Raw genomic sequence first — 24,108 nt, forward strand, 5'->3', positions numbered from 1 at the left:
AACAATTCCACGGCGGTCTGGTTACCAACATTTCCTATGCCTCAACCCTTGGCAAGCACCTGAGATGTGCGGAGGGAGCCCAAGAGTAACCTAACATCCCTGCGCGCTCGGAACCTTCAGATACTACGGTCTTTAGCGTCAAGAATTCCGAGGCGACAACCGCGTGGCCCCGGCTGCCTCCTTCCTCTCGCCCCGTTCCCTTCGTCCGGAATTCCTGCTCCGCGGCTTCCTCTCCCTTCGCCGTCCTCTCCTCGGACTCCGCCCTCCGGGACTTCGCGGGCTCCGGCCTCCGGGAGCGGACCGGGGCGTGGGAGCCCCCCCAGCCGCGGCGGGCATGCGCGCTGGGCGCGGCGCAGTGCGCATGCGGGAAGATGGCGGGCCTGGCGCCCTGAGAGCCGCCGGTCGTCCTGCTCTCCTCGCGCCCGCGCTCCAGCTCCCGGGGTCGCGGGGCAGCGGCGCGCGCGTCCGCGGGCCGGCCGAGCCCGGCGGCGCCACCGAGCGGGCCGGGGGCCCGGTTCGCGCTCGGCCCCCCCGGGCCCCGGCGTGTTGGGGGCGGCGCCCGAGCCGGGCGGGAGAAGGCGGGAGAGCTCTCGGGGTGCGAGGCGAGGCGAGGGGCGGGCGGCCGGCCGGGCAGCATGAGTCAGCAGCGGCCGGCGCGGAAGCCGCCCAGCCTGCTCGTGGACCCGGCGGAGGAGACGGTGCGCCGCCGCTGCCGAGACCCCATCAACGTGGAGGGCCTGCTGGTGAGTCCGGGGCCGGCGTGGGTCCCGGCGGCGGGGCGCGGGGTCCCAGGCCCGCGGGGAGGCCGGGCCGGCCGTCGGCTCGGTCGTGCGCTCGTCGCCCGAGTGGCCCCGGGGCTGCCCCTCGGTCTCCCCGGCTGTCGCCCTGCGCGTCACGTCCCGGGAGGCAGGCCGGTCGTTCGCTGAACCTCTCGCCTTCTCCTCTGCATCCGCTCGCGAGTCTGCCGGCGGCTTCCTTGGTTTTCACGCCGGCTGCAGAGCGGTGTTGGAGAACACTGCCCCGCTTTGCTGGAGACAGTCGTGCTTTTCCAGCTCCGCGGGACCCTGCAGGCCCTCTCCCGCGTGCTCGCTGCAGCCTCCTCTCCCACTCTGCTTAACTGCAGCCACTTCAGGCCGCGTTCACACCTCACATTTCCCACCCCACAGCGTTCCTTTCAGCAAGGTATTTTCCGTGCTGTTTGGCAGAGCAAGTGGGGAATTGGACTCCTTGCAGAAGGTCAGTTTCCTCTGTTGCTCTGGACTAGATGCAGTGTAGGCTCCGCGATGCGCAGGACTCTCGATGAACCCATCATTTTCCACTTCTCCCCGTGTTTTCGACTTCTCTGCTGGGTTCTTCCCGTTACTAGTAAGTAGACGTTGCCTGAAGTCAGTGTGCCCAGACATCAGGAGAACTCAGTGCTCAAAAATAGGTTCCGAGCATCATCTCATTTAATGCCGCACAGCGGCCCTAAGGGATTATTCTTCTTCTTGTACAGTTGCCGAAATAGACTTTGGAGCTGTTAAATGGTTTGCCTGTGGTTAGTGAGTAGAAAAGCCTGGATTTAACCTCACAGTGTCTGACTGCGGATGGTAAAGTCTCGACTACTTAAACCGCATCCTAAATCCATTTCCATCTTGAAAGATGCCCTCCGTTAATTCCTTATGTCCTTCCACCTACCTCCTGTATCTCTTCCCCCTCGCAGCCAAACTTTTTGGAAAAGTCATCTGCACTCCGGGCTCTGCTTGCTCACCTGGCCTACCACCTTGACCTGCTGCTGGGAGACCTCTGCCCTAAGCACAGCTCTAAGACTGTTCTAGCCAAGGTCATCAGCAACCTCGTCACGTCCAGCGGATGTCTCACTCCGTACCTTCTGTAGTTTTGACACAATTGACCTCTCACTCGTGTTGGAAACTTGCCATTGAATGGCCCCTTGGACGCATACTCTCAGTGCTCCTTCTGCTTATCTGGCCTCTCCTGTCCTCTTTTGTAAACTCTTCCTTCTCCCATTTCCTCCGGGTTGGTGTTATTCAGATCTTCTACCTTCTCTACAGTTTCTTCATGTAGGGCGACTTCTGTTACTGTTTGTATTGGTGGTCTTAATGTTTGAGAATTTGATAAAAACTCTGAACTCTTACTATAGAAAAGCCACTTTATTTTGCATTTAATATCGGAAGATACACACATCCCTTGAAGTTTAATCCAGTCTGGTAGTTTTGGTTACCACCTCGTGACTCCCAAATCTATAAATCCAGCTCAGAGCTTTCCAAATGTCTGCTAGACAGCTCTACTTAGATTTCAAACTCCTGCATCTGAAATGGGATTCATTATCTTCTTACCTAAGCAAGCAGGAGCTCGCTGTCCCCTATTGCAATAAATGGCCCCACACCCCCCATATTGCCCAAGCTAGTATCCTAGGCATCATCCTTGCCTTTTCCACACGGACCCCCTCCCTCCTATCTAATTAAAATTAATCGCCAGTACTTGCCACTTCTAGCCATCATCTGTTTTTCGGATTGTTGTCTTCTTAACCAGTTTTCATGCTTCTTGTTTTGCCCCTGATTTTTCTATATATTCCCCACGTAGTAACTAACCATGATGGCCTTTTTAAAGCATTTTCTGATCATGTCATTTGGCTTAAAGAATCTATCATGGTTCCCTAGTGCTCTCAGGATAGAGGAGAAACTTGTTAGTATAATCAGACCTCTGGATTTATCTTTCCTGAACTGCTTATAGTTGCTGAATTTTCCATATCTCCATATTCTTTTGGATCCCTTTATGCTGCACTCCCCCTTTAAAAAACATATTTTCTTTAAAGCACATTTTTCCTTGTTACTTCCCATGGATCTTCAGGTCTAGGTTTACAGGTCACTTGTCGGAAGCCCTCCTGACTTTCCAGGACTTGATTAGGCGCTCCTTTTGTGCTCCCAGAGCACCCTGTGCTTACGCCTCCCTCTTCCATCCCTGAGTGCAGTGACTGTCCATTTCCTCCTTGCATCTCCAGCACATTTGGTGCTTCTTGGAAAAAAACTTGGCAAATAGCTATTGAATGAATGAAGTAGGTACTCTGTAAGTGTTTGAATGTATGAGTGTTTATTTTCATGGCTGTAAAATGGTGATTTAAACACCCATCTCAGCATTTTTTGATTGTCTAATGACTGCATGTATTTAGTAAACTGTATCGTTAAATGCTATGTAAAAAATAGTTATGTGTACTGAATGTTTGGTGTTCTCTCAGTGAATGGCTTGAAAACTGGAATTTTGTGAAGGCAGAACATAGTATTGATTAGAGATGGAACTTAGTCTGCACATTGAAAAGTAAGGAAAATTTGAATGTGTGACAAGAATGCAGTCACCTTGGGAAAAAGTGTGTGTCCAAAGAGCTCTTAAAGGGATATTATTCCCGCAAACAGGCAATTAGTACAAAGAAGCATCTGTGTAGAGAAATTTTTAACCAATTTAGAGGCAGTGTTTAAGATTTTAGTTCCTAAAACTCATTTTATTCTATTCTTTCTCCTTTAAGATCTCAACTTGAAAGGTGTAGGCTTTGAGATGGGAGACTTGGAGCGCTAGTGAAGTAGCTTGGAGTGTGCTGACTTGCCCCCCAGGAGCTGCTGGTTTCTAGAGAGCTGAGAGCAGCCTTCGTGGCTTCAGCGTGGGGGCTCGCCTCTTCCTGGCTGAGATACAGACAGGCTGAGAGACCTGAACAAGTGAGAGAGAGAAGCAGCTTGAGGGTTGAACAGGAAGGTTTCCGAGGAAATCCAGTCTTGAGGTTTGGCTGCTGCCAGGCTCTCCCTTGGCGTGTCCTTGGGGAAGTACCTGAGGAGGGAAAGCCTCTCCGTGAGACTTCCTTAAAGGAACAGAAATGTTGGCAGTGCCTCCCGTGGTGGGTTGTCAGAACTAGAAGCAGCAGTGTCTCTGCTGGCACCTGGGCAGGTTAGTGCCATAGAAGTTTGAGGGAGCGTTCCTCTGAGGACTGCCATCCAGAAGATGCTGAGACGGTCAAAAATAAGTGTCCTGTGCGGAAGCCACTTTGAAAAGACTTCCATTGGCCTAATCTGGGACAATATGAGCCTCAGAATAACAGATTTTATACTCACAGAATAAGGTAAGAATTCAGGCTCCTCGGGTATAGTTCTTTAAGTACAGCTCCTCAGGTGCAGTTCCTTGAGACCGTTAGGCCTGTGACCCTAAAAAGACAAGTTAGGGACTTCCCTGGCAGTCCAGTGGTTAAGACTATTCCCTCCCAATGCAGGAGATGAGGGTTCAATCCCTGGTCGGGGAACTGAGATCCTGCATGCTCCATGGTGTGGCCTAGGAAAAAATTAAATTAAATTAAATTAAAAATAAAAAAATTAAAAGACAAGATACCTGACCCCCCCCCCGCATACTCAGCATACATCGTACACCATTGGGACAGACATGGAATAACTGCTGTAGGTATTCCTGTTCGTAAAGGAGGGGAGTGGGAGTCACAGAGGAGTAACTGGTCCAGAGCGGCTCTGAAATGCCACCTGGCAAATGTGGGAAGTCTCTTGATTAGGTCTCAAGGTCTGGGAACAATTTTCCATGTTCCCACCTTTCCCCCGGGCTCTTGGTTCCACCATCTGAGCCTGTCTTTCTTTTTCATGAAAGGTGGTATCTATGTGCAGCTGAGTACTTCTTTCAGCCTGCTTCCTGTGAGCATAATTTGAGGGTGTCCAGTGGCCTCTTTTCAATTTGAACTTTGTTCCTTTTAGTCCAAGCTGGCAGTGGTTTTGCAGGTATAATTCTCTCAGGAGCTGTGTGGATGTCCTGTGAATGTTGTTGTGGTTCACTCAGTAGACACACATCCCACCCACATATTTCTTCGAGATAAACTCTTCTCTACCTTGGCCTGCTGCTGGGGTGGCCAAGGGACAGTGCCCTGAAGCTTCCTAGAGGCCCAGTCCTTAGGTTGAGAGGATCTGGGAGGCTCCTCCTTGATTACCTTCAAGGGCCTTTTGTGTGACTGAGTGGCACTGAGGTAACCATCTTTGATCTCTGAGGACGTCACCAAAAATTGTTCAGTCTCACCCTCACCTTCATCTTTAGGTTCTGTTCTGCAGGCAGTGCCTTTGATTTGGTCTTTCTCAGAAGTCATTTCTTAATTGTTAGCTTCTTGAGAGGCTGAGAATTTTTAAAGCTGCTAAGTCGTGGCTTCTTTTTGTTTAACAGTCCTTTCCTGGGTCTCTCTCTATCTCCTTGTACAGTGAGCTGCAAGGAGAAACCAGGTGCCACCGTTAACACTGCGTGGAAATCTGCTTGGTTAGGTTACCCGGTGAGTTAGTGTCTACTCTCCAGGGCTCTGTCTTAGTGTAACAAGGATCCCCCTTCTGAAAGTTTCTAACAAGTCCCCCTTCCTTTTGAACCCTTACTGGCAACGTCCTCCAAGTCCAGATTTCTACTGACAGGCTTTTTCAAGACTGCTTAGTCTTGAACAGACTTCCTGGTAGTTATGCTCTGGTGGTCTAAGGGAATGTCCTTGAGCTGCACACTGAATTATTTACGGGTCTGCAGTTTACCCTCAGATGATTCAGAAAAAATGATGTGTGTGTATAAAAAAAAAAGATAAAGCGAATGTAGTAAAACGTTAGCCTTTGAAGAATTTGGGTGAAGAGTATGTGGCAGTTTTGGGTACTATTTCTGTATCTTTTCTGAAGGCTGAGATTATTTCAAAATAAAAGGAAAACGTGTACCCCTGAAAGGCGCTCACACGCTCAGGCTCCTGTTGGGAGGGGCCTCAGTTATTCCTCACCTTCACTGGGAGCCCTGTGCTCACCTCCTTGCCCGTTTCCTGGTCCCTGCAGGGGTGTCCTCGTCCTGTTGAGCCTCACCAGTCTCCCTCCAGGGCAAGCCGCCTTGCTCTGCTCTGAGGGGCCAGTGTAGGGGTGACATTTCATTTGCTCTTTTTTTTTGTTAATAGCCCACTAACTTTTGTGTGAAGAAACCTTTATGCTGATTTTAAAGCCATTTCAAAAGAAGAACTCTTATCTAGTCCCATTTACCCCCAGAAAAGCTGCTAGCTGCCTGTTGTATGCGGTTCACCCAAGTTAGAGTACCTGGAAGGGCTTTCCAGGATTGTCAGACTGAATCTGTCCAGGTAATAAATTTCTGTTAGAAAACAGAACACGAGGCTCCATGGTCTCTCAGTGGTCCTTATTGATGGTGTACCTGAGAGGGAGTCTTCACCCTGTGTCCCTGTGATGTAGGTACTCGTTGTTGTTTATCAGTGGAAGCCGTCCATGGCAAGATCCTATTTCACTCTTCCATTCACTAGTCTAACATATTTACCAGGTGCCTAAATGTGCCAGGCACTGTTCTGGTTGTAAAAGGTAAACAGTAATAATAGTCTCTTATGGTTTCATAGGCTTTGTGCATTTTACAAAGTTTGTCATTTAATCTTCACGATAGCTTGGAAAACGGGCAGTTATCCCTACACCGTGTTACAGACAAGGGTGGGATCTCCCAGCATCTGAGAAATCCTGAACCTGATCTTAAACCAGGAACTGTTTTGAGTATAAATGAGATGAATGTGTTATCGCTAGGGCACTTCAGATATCTCCAGAATTGTAGATCTGTAGGATTTATACGATCTTTGTTTGGGATGTCTGTCCCGGAGGGGCCATGGTGCTATTGTGATTCCTCCAAAATAAAGAGATTCTGGTGTTTTTATATTCAAAGGGGAAAAAATGATGGGTGCTGTTGGTGTCTTGTTTTCCCACAGATCTGAGTAGAGCCATTATGTAGTTTATAGCAGAGAATGTGGGGGAAAGGAAGTCATACTTTATCATGTTGCTAATTGAGGTATTATCTCTGTGCCAAGCTGTGAAGAGCAACAGTCCAGATAAGGAGACCAGAGGGAGGGGTATAGAGCAGGAAAGGTGCCCTTCTAGAGTATGTGGAGAGAGATAGGGAGGCAGCCTGTTTGGAAGCCGTTGAGTACTGTGTGCAGGACTCAGCCCTGCTGCTCTAAGAACAGAAGGCTGTTTGCAGGAGGCACCTGGGGCACTGCTCTGTTAACCCTGTCTGCCTTCGTTCTCAGGATTTATTCTGACATTACAGTAAACGCAGTAATGTGCTGCAGATATATAAGTAACAGATCGTGGACTGAATAGAAAATTCATAAACAGACCATAATATTTATAACAACTTAGGATATTTGTTGATGTGTGTTTCATATCAGTGTGATGAGGATGGATTTTTTTTCATTTAAGAATCTTGCATCAGTACTGTTTTAGCAGAAGTGTTGAATGTAAAAATAGCAGTGACAGTTGGTCATACTGGTCTGATATTTGACTTGACTGGGACTGCCCTTCAGTGTGGCACTGTTGGGTGCTGTGTTCACAAGTCACTGTTGTCAGCACTGGGCTGAGAGCCAGGCAGAGCCCCTGCCCCCACATGGGCTCTCCCCACTCTGGTTTTGCACCCAGCAGGTATACATGTAACAGCTAAATTAATGTTACAGTGGAATTCTGTTTCAGGGGAATTAGTGCATGTCAGGTTAGCTAGCTGACAGATGCTGTCATCTTGTCAAGATGATAAGGGGATCATTGTGTCAAGGACTGTAGCACTGACCAGCAAAGAGGCTCTCAGCTGCTCATCTCCCTTCAGGCTTCTGCATCCTCAGTCTTTTTGCCGTATTGCCACCACACTTAGATCCTAAACCAAGAGCTGGAGGACGTCATATCTTGTTCAGAAATCTGTGGTGATTCTGCACTGGTTACAGCAGAAAGTCCAAACTCTCACGGTCGGTCCTCCGTGTCAAGAGTGGCGCTAGCATGCCCTTCCAGCCTCAGTAGTAAGTTGGTTTTACACTGGCCAGTGTTGTGTATTTTTGTATTTCAAAAGGTGCCAGGTGTTTGATATTTTCATAGCTTTGTTGATTTCACTTCCTGCACCAGGAATCCTGTCTTTTTGCTCCCTTTCCACCCTCCCACAGGTTCGGGCAAAATGTGGTTTGTCTTCAGGGCTCAGCTGGGGGTCCCGTTCCTTGTGAATCCTTGTGGTTTCCCTCACTGGGGGTATCCAGGGCCCTGTTGACTCTTCTTAGAGCACCTTAAGAAATTCACTTATCCCGGTTTTGCTGCAGCCCATTCGAGGGCGATTTTTTACTTATCCAGGAGCTAAACCTGGTCACAGCCTGTCTGGAGGCACGTGGTGTCATACTTTTTTCAAAGCCAGAGGCTAATATGGGTTTCTGTTTATGCAGCTTTATCTAAAGGTTTTATTTATTTTTTGTGAAAACAATTTCTAAATGTATTGCAAATGCTACTACCAGCTTATATAAACTTTCATAGCCTCCAAACAGCTGGTAAAATGGTGAGCATTGATAGTGGAGCTACTACTAATTTCCTGGTTGTCCTAGGAATTAAAAAGAAGTTTTTTTTTATTAATCTAATACCAGAGTTTCCAGTTATGTAGCATGCATTATTTTCCATGATGGGAAATGCTGTTTTTACATTAATTATCAGGGGAATTCGTGGCTGCCTGTGAAAGTTTGTGAGGACATTTCTTGGAGCCACTTACACTTCATCAGCAGGCAGTGAGCATTCATTCGTTTGATGGTAACTTACATCTCTGCTGCACCTTGCAGAGTCAGGGACCGTGTCCAGATCATCTCTGTATCCCTTTTATCCTCAGCACCTGATGCAGTCAATAAATGAATGTCTGTTTAGTAATAAATTCTCATATTCATACCCCCATCACCATTCCTTTCTTCCCCCACCCCTGTCTCTCTAACTACTCCTTCCGTATTTACATGGAGGCCCGTGTAGTTTTGGAAATTCAAAACTGTGAACATTGCTGGATGTGATTACAGTTAGAGTAAATATAGTTTAGAAGAAGGACTGGTTTTTTCACACCTAAATTATTACCCAGGGTGAAAAAACAATCAAACCTTTCTGTCTTCCAGTAAAATACCGTCCGTTTGCATTGATTTTGTTTTTGCTGTTCATTTGCATTGTATTTAAATTACTAAGTTAAATTTCTGTATCTTTTTTTCCAGCCATCAAAAATAAGGATTAATTTAGAAGATAATGTACAATATGTGTCCATGAGAAGTAAGTTGATTCCTGAATAGGTTTTAGGTTTTGTAGTTTGAACTTCATATGATTTAAATCATTTATTTTAAATATACACGTGTTGATGAGTAACTTAAATGAATTGTATTATTTGTACCCTGAAATGTAAAGCTTGGAATTTTAGCAAAAGCTCCTGAGGTTGTGGGCTGTTAATGTGCACAATGCCAGTTTATTCTGCATTGCTTTGAAAATGTCATTTTTAAAATAGAGTGGCCTGTGTTTAGGGGTGTTTTCCAGAGTTCTGTGAGAGCACTTGTTGCCATCCGCAGAGTTGAAGGCAGTCTGGCACAAGCACGAGCACAGTCTCTGCCTTCCTGGTTTCCTTCCATTCCGTGTGCTCTTTCCATCTGCTTCTGCCGTGGGTCAGCGTTCAGAGTCAGTCGCATAGTTCCCTGTCTTCCTAGAAATTGTTACAACAAATGGCCCCACCCGTTTCCTCTTTATTCGCGGCTGATCTCGGTGGGTAGGTGGTGTATAGACACCCACTGTGAACCCTAACATCAACCTTCAGTTCTCCTTAGCCCCTGCCACAACCCACCCCCACCTGGCCCCCAGGTTTGGTCAGTTTTGCGGTGGAAGCGGCTCCTTCGTGCACCGTGCACCACCAGCCTGCACTCGTGTGTCATGTTTATGGCGCTCGTACAGTGCCTGGCCTGTACGCAGCTCTTTGCGTGGACTGTCACAACTACCTTTCAAAATACAGGCCTGAATTATTATTCCTGTTTGATAGGTGAGTAAACTGAGGCCCAGAGAGACGAAGTAACTTGCTCAGTCAGGATTCAGCCCCACACTCAGACTTGAGGCCACAGTCTTAGCCACGGGTAAGGCTCTCGCTCTCTCCCAGACGGCAGCAGTGGCCTCGTCAGCTAAGTCCATCATCGGCTCCAGGCTCCTTCACCCCTCGCCTCTCCCATTCTACTGCCTGAGTGATTTTTCTAAACAGAAACGAGCTGATGTCGCTCAACCTGAAATTCTGCAGTGATGCTGTTCCATATGGAGAAAACCCTGACTCATTTATTTGCTTTTACTTGTTCGTATTAAATTCATAATCCTCACATCCTTGTAAGAAACAAGGCAGAGAACGGAGAGACAGAAGGACAAGGCCCTTGAAGGCCGATGCTCGCTGCACTTTGCAGCCTCATCCCCGAGCACTCCGCACACCCTGCCCCATCACGAACACTGTACAAGCTGTGGATTCCCTGTAGACAGGCGCTGCGTTCTCCACGAGGCTCTGCTGTTCCCTCTGCCTCACTCAGCCCTTTGCCCTCCACCTTCCTGTCTGTCTTTCTGTGCTCTGTTCCCAGCACACGCCCATTAGGAGGCCTTCCCGGTTTCCCTCTCCAGTTAAGGTTTTATTTCATTTCTCATGTAACTTTGAATTCCTCTCACACACCCATCTCAGGGTAGAGTTCCTGCTAGTCTGTGGAATAAGGAACTCCTTTAGTTATAGGTGTTCAGTTAATACTGGTTCTTTATAAACTGACATGATAGGAATATACTTATCCCGAACTTATAAGACCATGTCTTGTTAGTAATTTAATATCATTACAGTTGACCCTTGAATAACACGGTTTGAACTGTGCGGGTCCGCTTAGATGAGGGTATTTTTCAGTAGTAAAGACTACAGTAGTAAATGGTCTGGTTAATTGAATCCGCAGATACAGAGGGCCACAGTAAATTATACACAGGTTAACTCCTGCATTGTGTAAGAATCAGATGTAAATGTTTTTAAAGTCAGAATTTCTGATTTGTAATCTTCCAAGGTTTATGTAGAATTGAAACCATCTTCTGCTTCCTTTTTTTAAAAATTTAATTCCTATTTAATCCTGTTTAATCTTAATTATAGGAGTGGTCTCCACATAGAAGACATTTGCAGTATAAAATATGTACTTTTATTTCTTGGAGTAATCACCAGTGGTTTTGAATTGAATATGATATACAGGTTCCAGATAAGGGCATTTCTGATTGAAGATAGCATGACTGTTTCTTTTGAAGTATGCTGTGGTGTGCTATGAAGTAGGAAAAAAAGAGTAATCACATACTCCACACCAGCAGGACAACTAAATTATTTGTAAAGTTATTTCCTTTGCACACTAAACTATAAGAACTTTTATTTTTAGTATCAAATTGGAAAAGATGAAAAGAATGATAATATTCAGTTTTGGCAAGGGCAGGAGATGAGGCCCTCATACACTTTGTAAAATTGATAGAATCCACATCCTGGATAACAGGTTTAGCAACATTTAAAAATACCCTTTTACTTAAGAATTCCACATATTGGAACTTATCTAAAGGAAACAAAGATGCATGCAAAAATTTAGCTACTAGGAGATTCACTGAAGTATTGTGCAAAATAGTAAAATTGGAGATAATCTGAATTTCCATTATCGGGCTAAGTTTAGCAAGTGTTCCATGCAGTGAAATATGCAGCTGTAAAGAATAAAGTTGAAATACATTTGTTGACAAGTCAGGATATTCACCATATTGAATTAAGAACAGTATGTTAAAAAGTAGTATGTTTCTATTTTTGTTTTTTAAAACTATATGTATATACATACTGACGTGTGTGTGTGAGAGTGTGTGTGTGTAGAGTCAGGGTGTGTATGAAAAACCAAAATCATCGTACTAGTTGAGTGAATGAAGGAGTAAAGAGATTTCCCCCCATTCATTTGCTTATGTGTTAAGTTAATACAGGGTAATGAATAGTTAAGAAAAATAGTTATGCCACTTTTTCTGAAGGTATATATATCATAATTGTTCTAATTAGAAGACTAATTTGAGCTCTTTCCAAATTTCATCAGACAGGATTACACTATGTCATGATTAGGAACATTTTAAACATTTTTTTAAAAGCCAGGTCTCAAACTTTGCTTTATAAAAAATTTAACTTGAAGGCCAAGTGAGAAATTTAATTTTAAAAATCATTTCTAATCCTGTTCCTAAAAGTGGTGTGTGGATACCAGTGCAGACTCACCACTTTGTGTCTGACATGATGCCATTCAGATTCACATATTCAGTGGAAACTGGTTGCATATTTTAAACATTCCCTTAAGTCTAAAGCCTTTGTTCCCCTGAAATAGGCTAATACATTTTTATCCAGTTTGAGAAATTGATTTTGTAAAAATTAGCTGTGATTTGGTCAGTGTGTAGGATATCTGTAGATGTCTGTGCTTACTGATCAAGAAGAAATAAAGCTTTTTTTAATAAGTTGAGAAAGAAGTGCTATTTAAAATGTTACGAATTTTGTTTGTTTCCCAGAAGCTCTGAAAGCGAAGAGGCCTCGTTTTGATGTGTCGCTGGTGTATTTAACTCGGAAGTTCATGGATCTTGTCAGATCTGCCCCTGGAGGCGTTCTTGACTTAAACAAGGTTGCAACAAAACTGGGAGTGCGGAAACGGAGAGTGTATGACATCACCAATGTTTTAGATGGAATCGATCTGGTTGAAAAAAAGTCTAAGAACCATATTCGATGGATGTGAGTTGCTTTCAAACTTTACATGTTTTTTTTTCCTTCTTTAATAAGTGACAATACTGTGCTTAAAACAAACTAGATACTGGCAGGTTTTTTTTTTTCCCCTGCTTGGTATCATTTAAAAACCATAGACATAGAATATCATTCCAATATTATGGAAAAGTTAAGTGGAGTCATGATTAGTTTTAAGAATTTCACTTTTCAAGATAAGGGGGTATCTAATTGTATAAGAGTTTTAAAAAAATATATTTCCTCAGTTCCAACTGATTATTGATATCGGGGAAATCAGTTAAGGCTGTGAAACAGTGGTTCTTGCACTGTTGTGTCTTAAACACTTAAGAGGCCTTCCCCCCCCCCCCCCCGGGGTTGTAATTCAGTACGGGGAAAAGGCAGACACCTACCTTCTTAACAGCGACCCCAAGTGGTTATGGTGCATATCACACTTCGAAACGCAATGCCCTGAATGTAAAAAAAAATCAGGAGACTTAATATCTAAAGGTCAATTGCTAAAAACTTATTAGCACATGATTAGGAAGGATCTCATGGAAAGAAGATCTTATGGTATAAATGTAGATGTGTGTGTGTGTCCGTGTACACACATGTGCGGGGCACGCTTATAGGAAGAAAGCTGTTACAGTTTCAGCAGGCAAGTATTTTGGATAAGAAACAGTTCCAGCATCCAAGTACATAGAGACCTTTCAGGCAAATGAAAAATCTACCAACAAAGATCATTAAATGATTCTAATTAATTAACTTAGCTGTTAGAGGGAACAGATTCATAAAGGAGTTTCTTTTTTCATTAGTATGGGAATGCAAATTGAATTCTAACTTGAACATGTTTGCTAAATAACTAACATTTTAGGCGTTAATATGAGATTGTGTCTGATTCACTAATGAGAATCAAATTTGAGAACTAGCAAGCGAAGGTAAAGTAGTAACAGTCTTTTCCCTCTTTATTTTCTATAAAGATTGAAGAAAAGAATGAGTGTTGGTTGTTGCCCAGGCCATGTCATGTTGGGGCAGGCAGGAATAAAGAAAATATATCTTTGAAAAAATGATCATTATATTCAGATAGAACCAGAGAGAATATGCACAGCAGGGAAAAATAAAGACTCAGGATTTTAGCAGGGGAACTATCATTTGGCCAATACACCTTGTTTCTCATATGTAAAAACTAAATGATTAAAAGATTGTAGCTTGTTAAAAGTCATGCTGTGAGAAGGAGAGCTGGGCTCAGACTGGGTGTTACTGATTCACTGCTCATTAAACTTCAGTAAGGTTTCCCTACTACTGCTGATTTCCATAGGGTATGATGCTGGTTTTGTTTTTAAAGTCTCATTGTAAGGGAATAGAAATGGGGACAAAAACCAGGAGAAATAATGGTTGTTTAGAATAATGGGAGGGCAGGAGTGGAATTCAGTACCTGGTGTCCGTCTGTCATTGTGGAAAACACCTAATGTAAATGTTTGGTGAAGCTCCAGTAACCTAACTTGTATTATTTGTAATCTCCTAGATGTTATTGACAGTGATCTTTTTCTTTTAAAGAGGATCTGATCTTAGCAGTTTTGGAGCAGTGCCCCAGCAGAAGAAGCTGCAGGAGGAACTTTCCGACTTATCGGCGATGGAGGATGCTCTGGATGAGCTAATTAAGGACTGTGCACAGCAGTTGTTTGAGTTAACAGAAGACAAAGAAAATGAAAGATATCCTTTAATCATGTACCTTTAAAAAAAACTCTTCAAAGCAGATTAAATAGTAGAGTCAACTTGGGGGATTTAATTAATATATTTGAGGTACAAAATTAGACCCTTAAAAGTGAATGAATTGCCATAGAAATGGTACTTAAACTGCCATTCCAGTCCACAAAGCCTGACGCAGCTGCATGTTGGTCCTGCTCTTAAGCTCAGTGTCTCTGGGACCAGAGGGGGAGACTTGTCTTTGGTACAGATCTCCTCCCAGGTCTCGTAGACTGTTTTGCTGCCCTGTTGCCCATGCAGCACCTTTCTGAGGCATCACTGATTCTGAGCTGTTCCGTACTTCAAATTTACTTAAACGTGACACCGGTCAAAACTTCTCTTTCTACGATACAGATATTAGAAGAAAAGTAAATGCTATTACTACACTCAGTCAAGAAGTGTGTGGAGTAAAAAGAATGCTGGAGAAACCCACTAAATCATGTAATTGGTAAAATTTCAAGCAACACAATAGAAGAGAAAAATTCAGTAGAGATGGAAAATAATTTTGGATAAGGGAAATCCCATAAGTACATGATAGTCCTGAAAAACTGATTCTCTAAGTTGTTTCACCTTCTTAAAGATTCTGTCCACCTTACGTTTTAGGAAATTCTCATGAAAACTCTGTTTTTCCCCAAAGGTTCTCATAGTAAGATCTAGCAATGAATGGGGGTGGGGAGGGGGGCATTGGTGAATACCTTCATGCATTATATTTGTTTTAGAGAGTCAGACTTTATTAATATTTTTCTCCATCACAGTAGTATAGTTTAAAGGGATTCTTCAAGTTATAAATATTGTAAAACACTTTATAAAATCTTAAGAATTGTTTATGAAATCATAAGAATTATATATGAAATAACGTTTTAATCTCCCCACTCTGCTTAGAGACCCTTGACTGATTTTCACACTAGCATACGTGACGTATCAAGATATTCATAGCATTCAAGCCTTCCATGAGCAGATTGTAATTGCGGTTAAAGCTCCGGCAGAAACCAGATTGGATGTTCCAGCTCCCAGAGAAGTAGGTAGCCCTGCGCTTTTGCGAAGGTTTAAAGGGCGGCAGGCCAACTGCTCGGGCTGCGCTTTGTTGCCATCCCAGCACCTTATAAGCAGTGTGTGCGTGTCAGCTGCACACCTGATGCAGCTCAAGGCACTTTACACATTTTAATTTGTTTTGAATAACACAGCAAATGTGGCAGTTGTGATGACTGTCCTCTCACAGACGAGGGATGTGAGGCGCAGAAAGAGTAATTAACTTTCTCACCATCAGGCAGTAGGTGACAGAAACAGAATTCAGACCCAGATTGTTTGGCTTCAGCGTTTGTTCTTAACCGTTGTACTACTGTGCCTCTTAGAGGAATCGCCAAGAGCTGGCCTCAGTGTGGAGGTTCCAAAAGTAAGATCCGGTGTCAGCCAGGGCTGTAGGGAATTAACTCACTAACCGAGCTCATAAAAGACAAACGAATAGAAGAGAACACTAAACTGTACATTTGAAATGAAAAGTAGGATTGCTGTGTAGATGGAAACACTATCAGCTGCTTGCAGGAGAGTTTGTATTGAAAGATACTTGTCATCAGAAGGTTGCTTGGTAAGGGTGCAATCAGAACCAAGGAGGGTGGCCATTCTTAGGACAGATCAAGTGCTGATAGCCTGATAGACCCGTCGGTGCTGAAGAGGTGTCCTCTTCACGGCGGTAGGGACTTACCTCCCTCCTAGTGAGGAAATTCTCTCCACCTGCCTTGCCTTTTATCCCCAGCAGACCGCTGTCCCTGTGAGGCCCCAGTTGCTACTTGACGGTGTATTGCAGATGGATTAAGGAACAGCTTTCGTTTACTCCAGTCACACTCAAATTGTGACTTCTTGGTGATGAGTCCTAATTGTTTTATTTAGATTCAGATATATTCTGATATATTCTGATTTTTGAGTCTGAAGTACATACTCCTTAGAGGGGTGAAGTCTTGAGTAGAGAAAGATGGGCTCCTGAGTACTGAGGTGGTCCCCCTCGGCTCTGAAACCATTACTGCGCAATCAAGTAGCTGTGTTAACTGTGTGAATTGGCCAGTGGTTTCCTGTGACTCAAGCTAAGTACATAATTTTCTCAAATATATGATAGAAAGGAAACTACCTGAATGACAACTTTCAGAAGTGTCCTTTGAAGCTTTTACGGTTCTAATAAGTGAAAAAATACAATTAGTGAATTCTCTCATTCATCTGGATGTTTTCTGTGTCTTTGCTAGGATTCTATCACAGTGCATATCAGGAGCACCAAAGGGCCTATCGATGTGTATTTATGTGAAGTGGAGCAGGGCCATTCAAGTAGTAAAGGGGCAGACGGTGTAGGGACCTCTTCATCTAAAAGCAGACGCCCGGAACACCCTCCCCCTGAGAAAGGTAAATGCACCGATTTTGCGATGTTTAGGAAAATGTACAATTCTAATGATTTTTAAAATATGTATAGTTTTATAAATGAATATTATGGCCTTGTAGATATTTTTATTCTTCCTAGCTATAAAAACATGAGTTAAAAAATCACAAGGTAATTCTTACTATAGTTTAGACTGTTTCTAACAACTCTGTTGTTAAACTCCATGTGGTTTTGATATTGGTGAGAACTCCGAATTGTACTTGGTTCCAGAGTGTGGTCTCCGTGAGAGAAGGCTGGCCAGGCTGTCGGGCACATACTTGAGCTCTAGTTTATTCTCGTGAGACTGGGAACATGAGCCTTATGCCACTAACGTAAGAATATGGCTCTTGACTGAGGTTTTCCAGTTTTTTTTTTTTAAGACCTTGAATTGAGTTCTGTTACCTGTCAGCTTTTCAGACCATCACTTAGGGGGATTTATCTCGTGTTTCTTATTTTTCAGAAGAAAATCCTGCACAGCAAAGTGAAGAGTTGCTCGAAGTGAGCAACTGATGGCCCTTGAGGATCCGCGCCCTGAGCCCTTGGGGACGTTCCGTGTGGGTGAATCATGCAGCAGATGCGCTTCTCAGAGCAAGGAGTCGTCCCTGACGTTTCCTCAGTCCCAGTAGCCACAGGAAGGCCAGGAGTACCTTCGAGTACTCGAAGGTAGTTCACTACTTAGATTACTGGGTAATTATGGTTTCTGCATTTGAAAACAACTCTTTTTATAATTATTCACTGCTTTTTGTCAGTGAAATAGACATCTTGCCTACTGAAATTACTAAATCACTGAGTATTGCTGAAACAGACGGGCAGGCTGGACGGACAGTTCTTTGTGGATCTGCCTGCCCTGTGCTGCACAAATCATGTGTCATTATCACAAAAGAAATTGCCTTACACGGGTTCATGTCTGCAATGAACGGGTGTACGCACGCATCTGGACGTGATGTCTTTGTATATATTTGTATAATGTTTAGATCACTTATGAAATGTCTAAGTGAAACTTTTCACCCTGTACAGCCAAAATAATGTATATATGGAAAGTAACAGACATATTCTCTAATTTCTGTGGTATCTATAACTTATTAGAATCCTCTGAATGAGGGTTAGAGGAGAGTTTTTTCCAAACTTCTACATGTAGAAGTATCATAAATACATTTAAAGTTCGTGGATTTAATGAAAGTATTTCAGTATGGTTCCCAGCACTAAAATTGGACTTCAAGCTCCCTGCAGAGTCATTGTGTCCAAACAGACTGGTGGCATGCCCCCAAGCTTTGGGGGCAAGTGTACAAATGCGATCAGGTCATGGCTTAATTCCTTGCAAGACATGAATCCAATCATGGTGAAAATTGGAAACTATTTTAACCTTTTTTGCAAGCAGGTTTTCTAATATGTTTCTGTATGCAGCCTTGCTCTTCAAAGGAGTTTACTTACGATGCGTTAGTGGTACCCTGCCCTCTCTCCAGCTCTAGTCCCACGTTTCTGAGTACCTAGCTGTTTCTACCTCATTGGGCAAGTCATTTACCACTCTGTGCCTCAGTTTACTCAGTAGTTTACCATTAGACTGTGAGCTCCTTGAGGGACTTTGTCTTAATCATTGTTAAACCCAGCGCCTTGCACCACACCTGGCACAGAAAAAGTGCTCAGTAAATGTTTGAACAAATCAGTGGATGAGTGAGTGAGTGAATGGTAAAATTAGACTAATAATACTTGGCTCATATGACGTACAAGGTTCTTGTGTCATTCAAATTCATATTTTAAACTTCTCTTGCTTCCAGAGAAAGAATTAAAGCCACGTGAAATTAAGACCATGTATAAAAAGTTAGCATAGGAGTCAGAAATCAAGATCCTGAAAAATAATGCTGAGTATTTGGGATTCGCACACCCCTGAGCTCCAGCGGCTTTTGCCAGTCCTGTCCCTCTGCTGAACACCAGCCTCCTCCCTCCTCGTGTCCCTGGCGGCTGCCTCTGTCAGCCCGGGGCCGCTCGCTGTGCTGTGCTCCTCGTCTTGGGCACACATAGTGACTGTGCGGGTTCAGGCAGAAGGTGTGTGTGTAGGTCAGGTATTCCGTGGAGAAGCCCAGGCTCCGCTTGTAGATTTGGCGGCTGCTGGTTATGTGATGGCTAAACATCAGAGTAGATGAGGTCACCTAATGAGAGGTACAGCAGGAGAAGAGGAGAGGCCCGTTAACCTCTATTTTAAGGGGAAATACAGAAGAAGAAGGTGGTGCCCCCAAAACCAACAAAGGCAGCATGGCCGCAGGTGATAGTGTCATTTCTAAGCAGCAGTTCCTTACTTGTGAAATGTGACAAATGTTCTACTTTGCAAATTGTTTTGAGAGTAAAATGAGATCATGTAAACAAAAGTCCTCTGTAAACTGTAGACGTGTTACATAAATGAATCTTTCTCTCCCATCACTCCAACTTCTGGTGTTTGGTCTCTTCTTTCTACAACTGCTGAAGTAAGCATCCCCAGGACTAGCTTCCAGGCTTTTCCTGCCCACTCTTTCCTGAACATCACGGCTCACCTCTCTGTGTGTACAGGCATACCTCATTTTGTGCTTCTCAGATACTGTGATTTTTAAAAATTGAAGGTTGTGTCCAACAAGTCTGTAGGCACTGTCTTCCCAATAACATTGGTACATTTCATGTCTCTGTGTCATGTTTTGGTAATTCTTGCAATATCTCAAACTTTTTCGTTATTATTATGCTTGTTATAAATATAAAACTTGAACAGATGAGGAGTTGCTTCTTATTGATGAACCAAGAAAATGATTTCTTGAGTTGGAATCTGCTCCTGGTGAAGATGCTGTGAAGGCTGTTGAAATGGCAACAAAGGATTGAGAATATTACGCTGAACTTAGTTGATAAAGCAGCAGCAGGGGTTGAGAGGCTTGATGCCAGTTTTGAAAGACATCCTGCGGTGGGTGAAATGCTAGCAAACAGTGTTGCAGGCTACAGAGACATCATCTGTGCAGAGAAGAGTCAACTTCACTGTTGTCTGATTTTAGGAAATTGCCACAGCCTTTGTCCACCAATCTAAAGCTGTGTCTCCAGTCAGCTTTATTAATTATGGTACAGATGCTTTGACCTCTGTCTCTCAGACGTCTGTCTGTCAGTTAATTCTGAACATGGAAGGGGAAGAGGGATGTTACTTCCTGGGAAAGAACCCATAACAGAGTTTGCATTGGGATACAACATTGTAAGGATTAAATTCAGCTGCAAGTAGCCAAAAAAACCCAAATAACAGTGACCTAAAAAAGATACAAGTTCATCTGTCACATACAGGAAGTCTGCAGGTAGTCCAGAGAGGGTATGGCTCCCCAGGGGGTCAGGGACCAAGGCTCCTTCCAGGTAGTTCTTCCTTCCTGGAAGAACTTGGCTTCCATTCCCAAGGTCACTTCAAACTCCAGGAGCGCTGCTGGAGCCCCATTGTGTCTACATACTAGCCGGCAGGCAGGGTAAAGAAAGAGAAGACGGGTACACTTCTCCTTAAGGGCACTTCCTACACCTCACTTCACTTTACATCCATTGGCCACAACTTAGCCACTTAGATTTAGAAATGTCATGGGGGTGGGGTGGGGGAGGGGGCAGCCACGTGCCCAGTTAACACCCAGAGCTCTATTGCCATTGAAGAAGAGAATAGATACGAGGTGTGGGGAGATCCAATTCTCCCTTCTGGACAGGAAGATGACCTAGTGAGGCTCTGTGACTAGTTATAGCCAGTTGGCTACAAGCGGAAGTGACATGTAAAAAAAAGTTCTGCAGTAGCTCTTCCTGCCGCAGCAACCAAGAAAGCCATAGGTTCTAGGCGATGCAGCTACAAGATCCTGGAGCCTCCATCGTCCTGAATCCCTGAGAGACTGCATGGAATTGCCCTGCCCATCTACATGCAGCATGAAATGTGTCAGATCATTGGGATTTTAATTTAATTTGTTACTGCAACATAACCAAGCCCATCCTAACTAGTATGTCTGGGGACAACTAGCAGTCTCTGCCACAAGTCAATGAGTGAAGACTCACAACAGTCTCACACCAAACCAGTGCCATACCTTCGGCGCACTCCCAACTTGTCAGTTGCTTGTGATCAATAAAAATTTTTTTAAGGCATTTTCACTTATTTATTTATTTATTTATTTATTTATTCATTCATTTATTTTATTGGCTGTTGGGTCTTTTTTTTTTTTTTTGCTGTGCGTGGGCTTTCTTTTTAGTTACAGTAAGTGGGGGCTACTCTTCATTGTGGTTTGCGGGCTCCTCATTGTCGTGGCTTTTCTTGTTCCAGAGCATGGGCTCTAGGCACGTGGGCTTCAGTAGTTGCAGCACGTGGGCTCAATAGTTGTGGCTCACGGGCTCTAAAGCGCAGGCTCAATAGTTGTGGCGCACGGGCTTAGTTGCTCCGCGGCACGTGGGATCTTCCTGGAGCAGGGATTGAACCCGTGTCCCCTGCATTGGCAGGTGGATTCTCAATCACTGAGCCACCTAGAAAGCCCCAATCAATAAAATTTGACTGTTAATCCATTTGTTGGCTACTAGCGTCATGGGAGTCTAACACAAATTTGTGTAATGATTGCCATCTAGTGGACAATTCATAGTTTTCAGATTTCTTCCCTTGTTTCCAATTAGGCAGATGCTGCTTGAGAATGGCATTGACTTTATTTTTTAAATTAATTTATATTGGAGTACAGTTGATTTACAATGTTGTATTGGTTTCTGCTGTACGGCACAGTGAATCAGGTATACATATACATATATCCACTCTTATGTCGATTCTTCTCACATGTAGATCATCACAGAGCACTGAGTAGAGTTCCCTGTGCTATACAGTAGGTTTTTTTAGTTATCTACTTTATTTATAGTAGTGTGTATATGTTAGTCCCAGTCTCCCAATTTATCCTCCCCCCCCACCCCCTGGTAACCATGTTTGTTTTCTACATCTGTGACTCTGCTTCTGTTCTATAAGTAAGTTCATTTGTACCCTTTTTTTAGATTCCACATATAAGCAATATCGTATGATATTTGTCTTTGTCTGACTTCACAATCTCTAGGTCCATCCATGCAAATGGCATTATTTTGCTCTCTTTTTATGGCTGAGTAATGTTCCATTGTATATATGTACCACATCTTCTTTATCCATTCCTCCATCGATGGGCATTTAGGTTGCTTCCATGTCTTGGCTAAGAATAGCATGGACTTTAAAAATAAATGTTCAGATCCCACTCTTGTTGATAAAGTGAATTTACACTAATTCTCACATGTTAAAATCTAAGTGGAATCACTGGGGAAGAAAGAAGTTACAACTGTTAAGAGGTTGGCATTATATTCTAGCTATGTCCATTTTCCTGTTCTTGCCATAATCTAGTCTGCAGCTTGCCATAATCTAGTCTACAGAGATCTTTCTTGTCTTCACACCTCTCAGAACATCACATTGGTCCATGACATTGGGTCTGTGGAGCGGGAAGTAGCAAATGCCTTAGATGTTTCAGTAAAACACGTGTGCCAAAGACGGTATGACAAACACTCTTAATACCAAGTACTGTATCAGGAAGGGTCCAGTAATAAAACCATGGTAGGTATCACATCAGAGGTGGGTTAATACAGGAAGGCTGAAGTAGCAAAAAAGGACCTTGAGGTAGCAGGTATTAATAATTCAGGAAGCAGCTACCACCCCCAGGGTAAAGTAGCATTCCCATAACCCAGGAGCCCAAAGGAGAGGCCCTCACAACTCAGGAGGAGATGTCACACAGTGCTCTGGTGGGGAAAGAGACACCTACCTAATGGGTGGTGCTCAAATCTCTAAATTGGGGGTGGGACACACTGGCTTGCATACCACTACAGGGGTTAGAGCCACTAGTGCTGGCACTTTTGTGGGGACACCAGGGCCAGTGCTGGGGCTACCAAAGGGATCTGGAAATGAGCCACACAGCCCTCTGCTGCTGCAGGGACACTGACAGGAGCTAGGAAAAGGAAGAAGGACTTCTCTCCCCTTCCTGCCTTTCATTCTGCTACCACTGCCTGCTTCGCAGCACCCAAACGGCCAGCGGGGAGGACAGGCCATGGGGTTTGCAAGGCCCAGCCCCAGCGTGACAGGACAGAGCATAGACGGGTGGGATGGGTCTGAGAGAGAGGAAATACCCCACACGCGCTTCCTACCCATAATGGCCCCATGGTGTGGCATCCCCAGCTCTGCCCTTGGCTAAGTATGACATTGGAGAAATCACCCTGTTTTCTCACCTATAGGCTAATTGTAAAATTCCCTTGTACAGCTGACCCTTGAATAACACGGGTTTGAACTGTGTGAGTCCAGTTATATGTGGATTTTTTTCCATAAATACTATAGCATCATACCCTACCAGGTTGGTGGAACCCGTGGGTGCAGAGGAATCTGGAGTAGGAGGACAGACTATAAAATTATATGTGGACTTTCAACGGCACCGGATGGATGCCCCTAAGCCCCGCATTGTTCAGGGGGTAACTGGTTCTCATTGTCTGTGATTCTAAACTGATTCCTGGGGCCAAGGTGACCCTCAGTCCAAGTGGACGGCTGTGACATGGGTTGTTTCTTGGAGATTTGTGTTCCGATGCTATGTGCTGTAACACGGTTTGAACTGCATCAGTGCAGACCAGCCTCACTAGGAGCTGTCACCTTCCTTCCTCCTTCATCTCCGCTCTGCTTTACTGTAATGAGGACAAGGGTTTGCTGCAGAGATTCAAGGCTCTTATCCCCAAGGTTACCTTGCATTCTCTTTGGCCTTTTGCCAGTGCACAAACTGTGGGGGAAAGCAAGTACCTAGTTCTCCTCTATTTATAGCCCGAGACTCTGGTGAGAGGAGGTAACACCTTACAGTCTTTTTAAAACCTGGGAGTGGTATCTACAAAGGTGGCCACTTCAACTGTTTACACTGCCCTGAAATGTGGGGTCAGGAATGTCGCCCTGTGGTCTGTAAGCTGAGCGTGTTCCAACAGAGAACCGCTCAGCTCATGAATGGGGCAGTTATGCGGTTGGGCTGCAAAGCACTAACAGCATATTTGCAGCATTTCAGGCCTGAAGCATAGGGGTTGTGTAGGCGGAAAGAAAAGCAAACCATCCAGCCGACGTCAGATCGGTAACCGAGCTCCTTTGCACATTTCTTCTGGAATGTATTCTAGGTGTCCCCAAAGGCAGCTGTTGTAATGGAAAAATAAAGAACATACATGAAATTGATGGGAGCGGGGGATTATTTTCAGGTTTAATCAGAGTTCTGTGAACCTTGTTTCCTTTAAGTGTCTTTTGTTGCCCATAATCAATTTATTTATAAAGAGAGAAATTGTATTTGAATCCCAAAGTGTAAGTTTTACTCATATTTTTGATCTGCTTTAGTCCCCCAGGGTCAATCAGCCTGTTTTTGATCACCGTTTCTTTAGGC

General features: G+C 44.2%; 1 protein-coding gene across 4 annotated transcripts; it reads left to right on the plus strand.

Annotated features, from left to right (window-relative positions):
- The first annotated feature begins 371 nt into the window (after positions 1–371).
- E2F6 (E2F transcription factor 6) lies at positions 372–19,126 on the plus strand. 4 transcript variants are annotated; one of them, XM_057743234.1, is made up of 8 exons: positions 372–743; positions 5,229–5,296; positions 9,023–9,077; positions 12,357–12,573; positions 14,116–14,271; positions 15,208–15,322; positions 16,539–16,692; positions 17,166–19,126. In XM_057743234.1, the coding sequence occupies exons 3-8, from the start codon at positions 9,071–9,073 to the stop codon at positions 17,213–17,215; spliced, it is 699 nt and encodes a 232-aa protein (XP_057599217.1). In that variant the 5' UTR covers positions 372–743; positions 5,229–5,296; positions 9,023–9,070; the 3' UTR covers positions 17,216–19,126. The 4 variants fall into 4 exon arrangements, with proteins under 4 accessions (XP_057599217.1, XP_057599214.1, XP_057599215.1 ...); XM_057743231.1 differs by lacking the exon at positions 5,229–5,296 and having other exon boundaries at positions 498–743; XM_057743232.1 differs by lacking the exon at positions 5,229–5,296 and having other exon boundaries at positions 498–743; positions 12,360–12,573.
- Positions 19,127–24,108: the final 4,982 nt, after the last annotated feature.

This window comes from Hippopotamus amphibius, chromosome 7 (assembly GCF_030028045.1).
Source record: "Hippopotamus amphibius kiboko isolate mHipAmp2 chromosome 7, mHipAmp2.hap2, whole genome shotgun sequence".
Lineage (NCBI taxonomy): Eukaryota > Metazoa > Chordata > Mammalia > Artiodactyla > Hippopotamidae > Hippopotamus > Hippopotamus amphibius.

Coding starts and splice junctions, on each gene's coding strand:
- E2F6 (XM_057743231.1), top strand. CDS start 636: ATGAGTCAGCAGCGGCCGGCGCGGAAGCCGCCCAGCCTGCTCGTGGAC. Junction 744..9,022: donor TCAACGTGGAGGGCCTGCTG/GTGAGTCCGGGG, acceptor CTTTTTTTCCAG/CCATCAAAAATAAGGATTAA. Junction 15,323..16,538: donor ATGTTCCAGCTCCCAGAGAA/GTAGGTAGCCCT, acceptor TGTCTTTGCTAG/GATTCTATCACAGTGCATAT.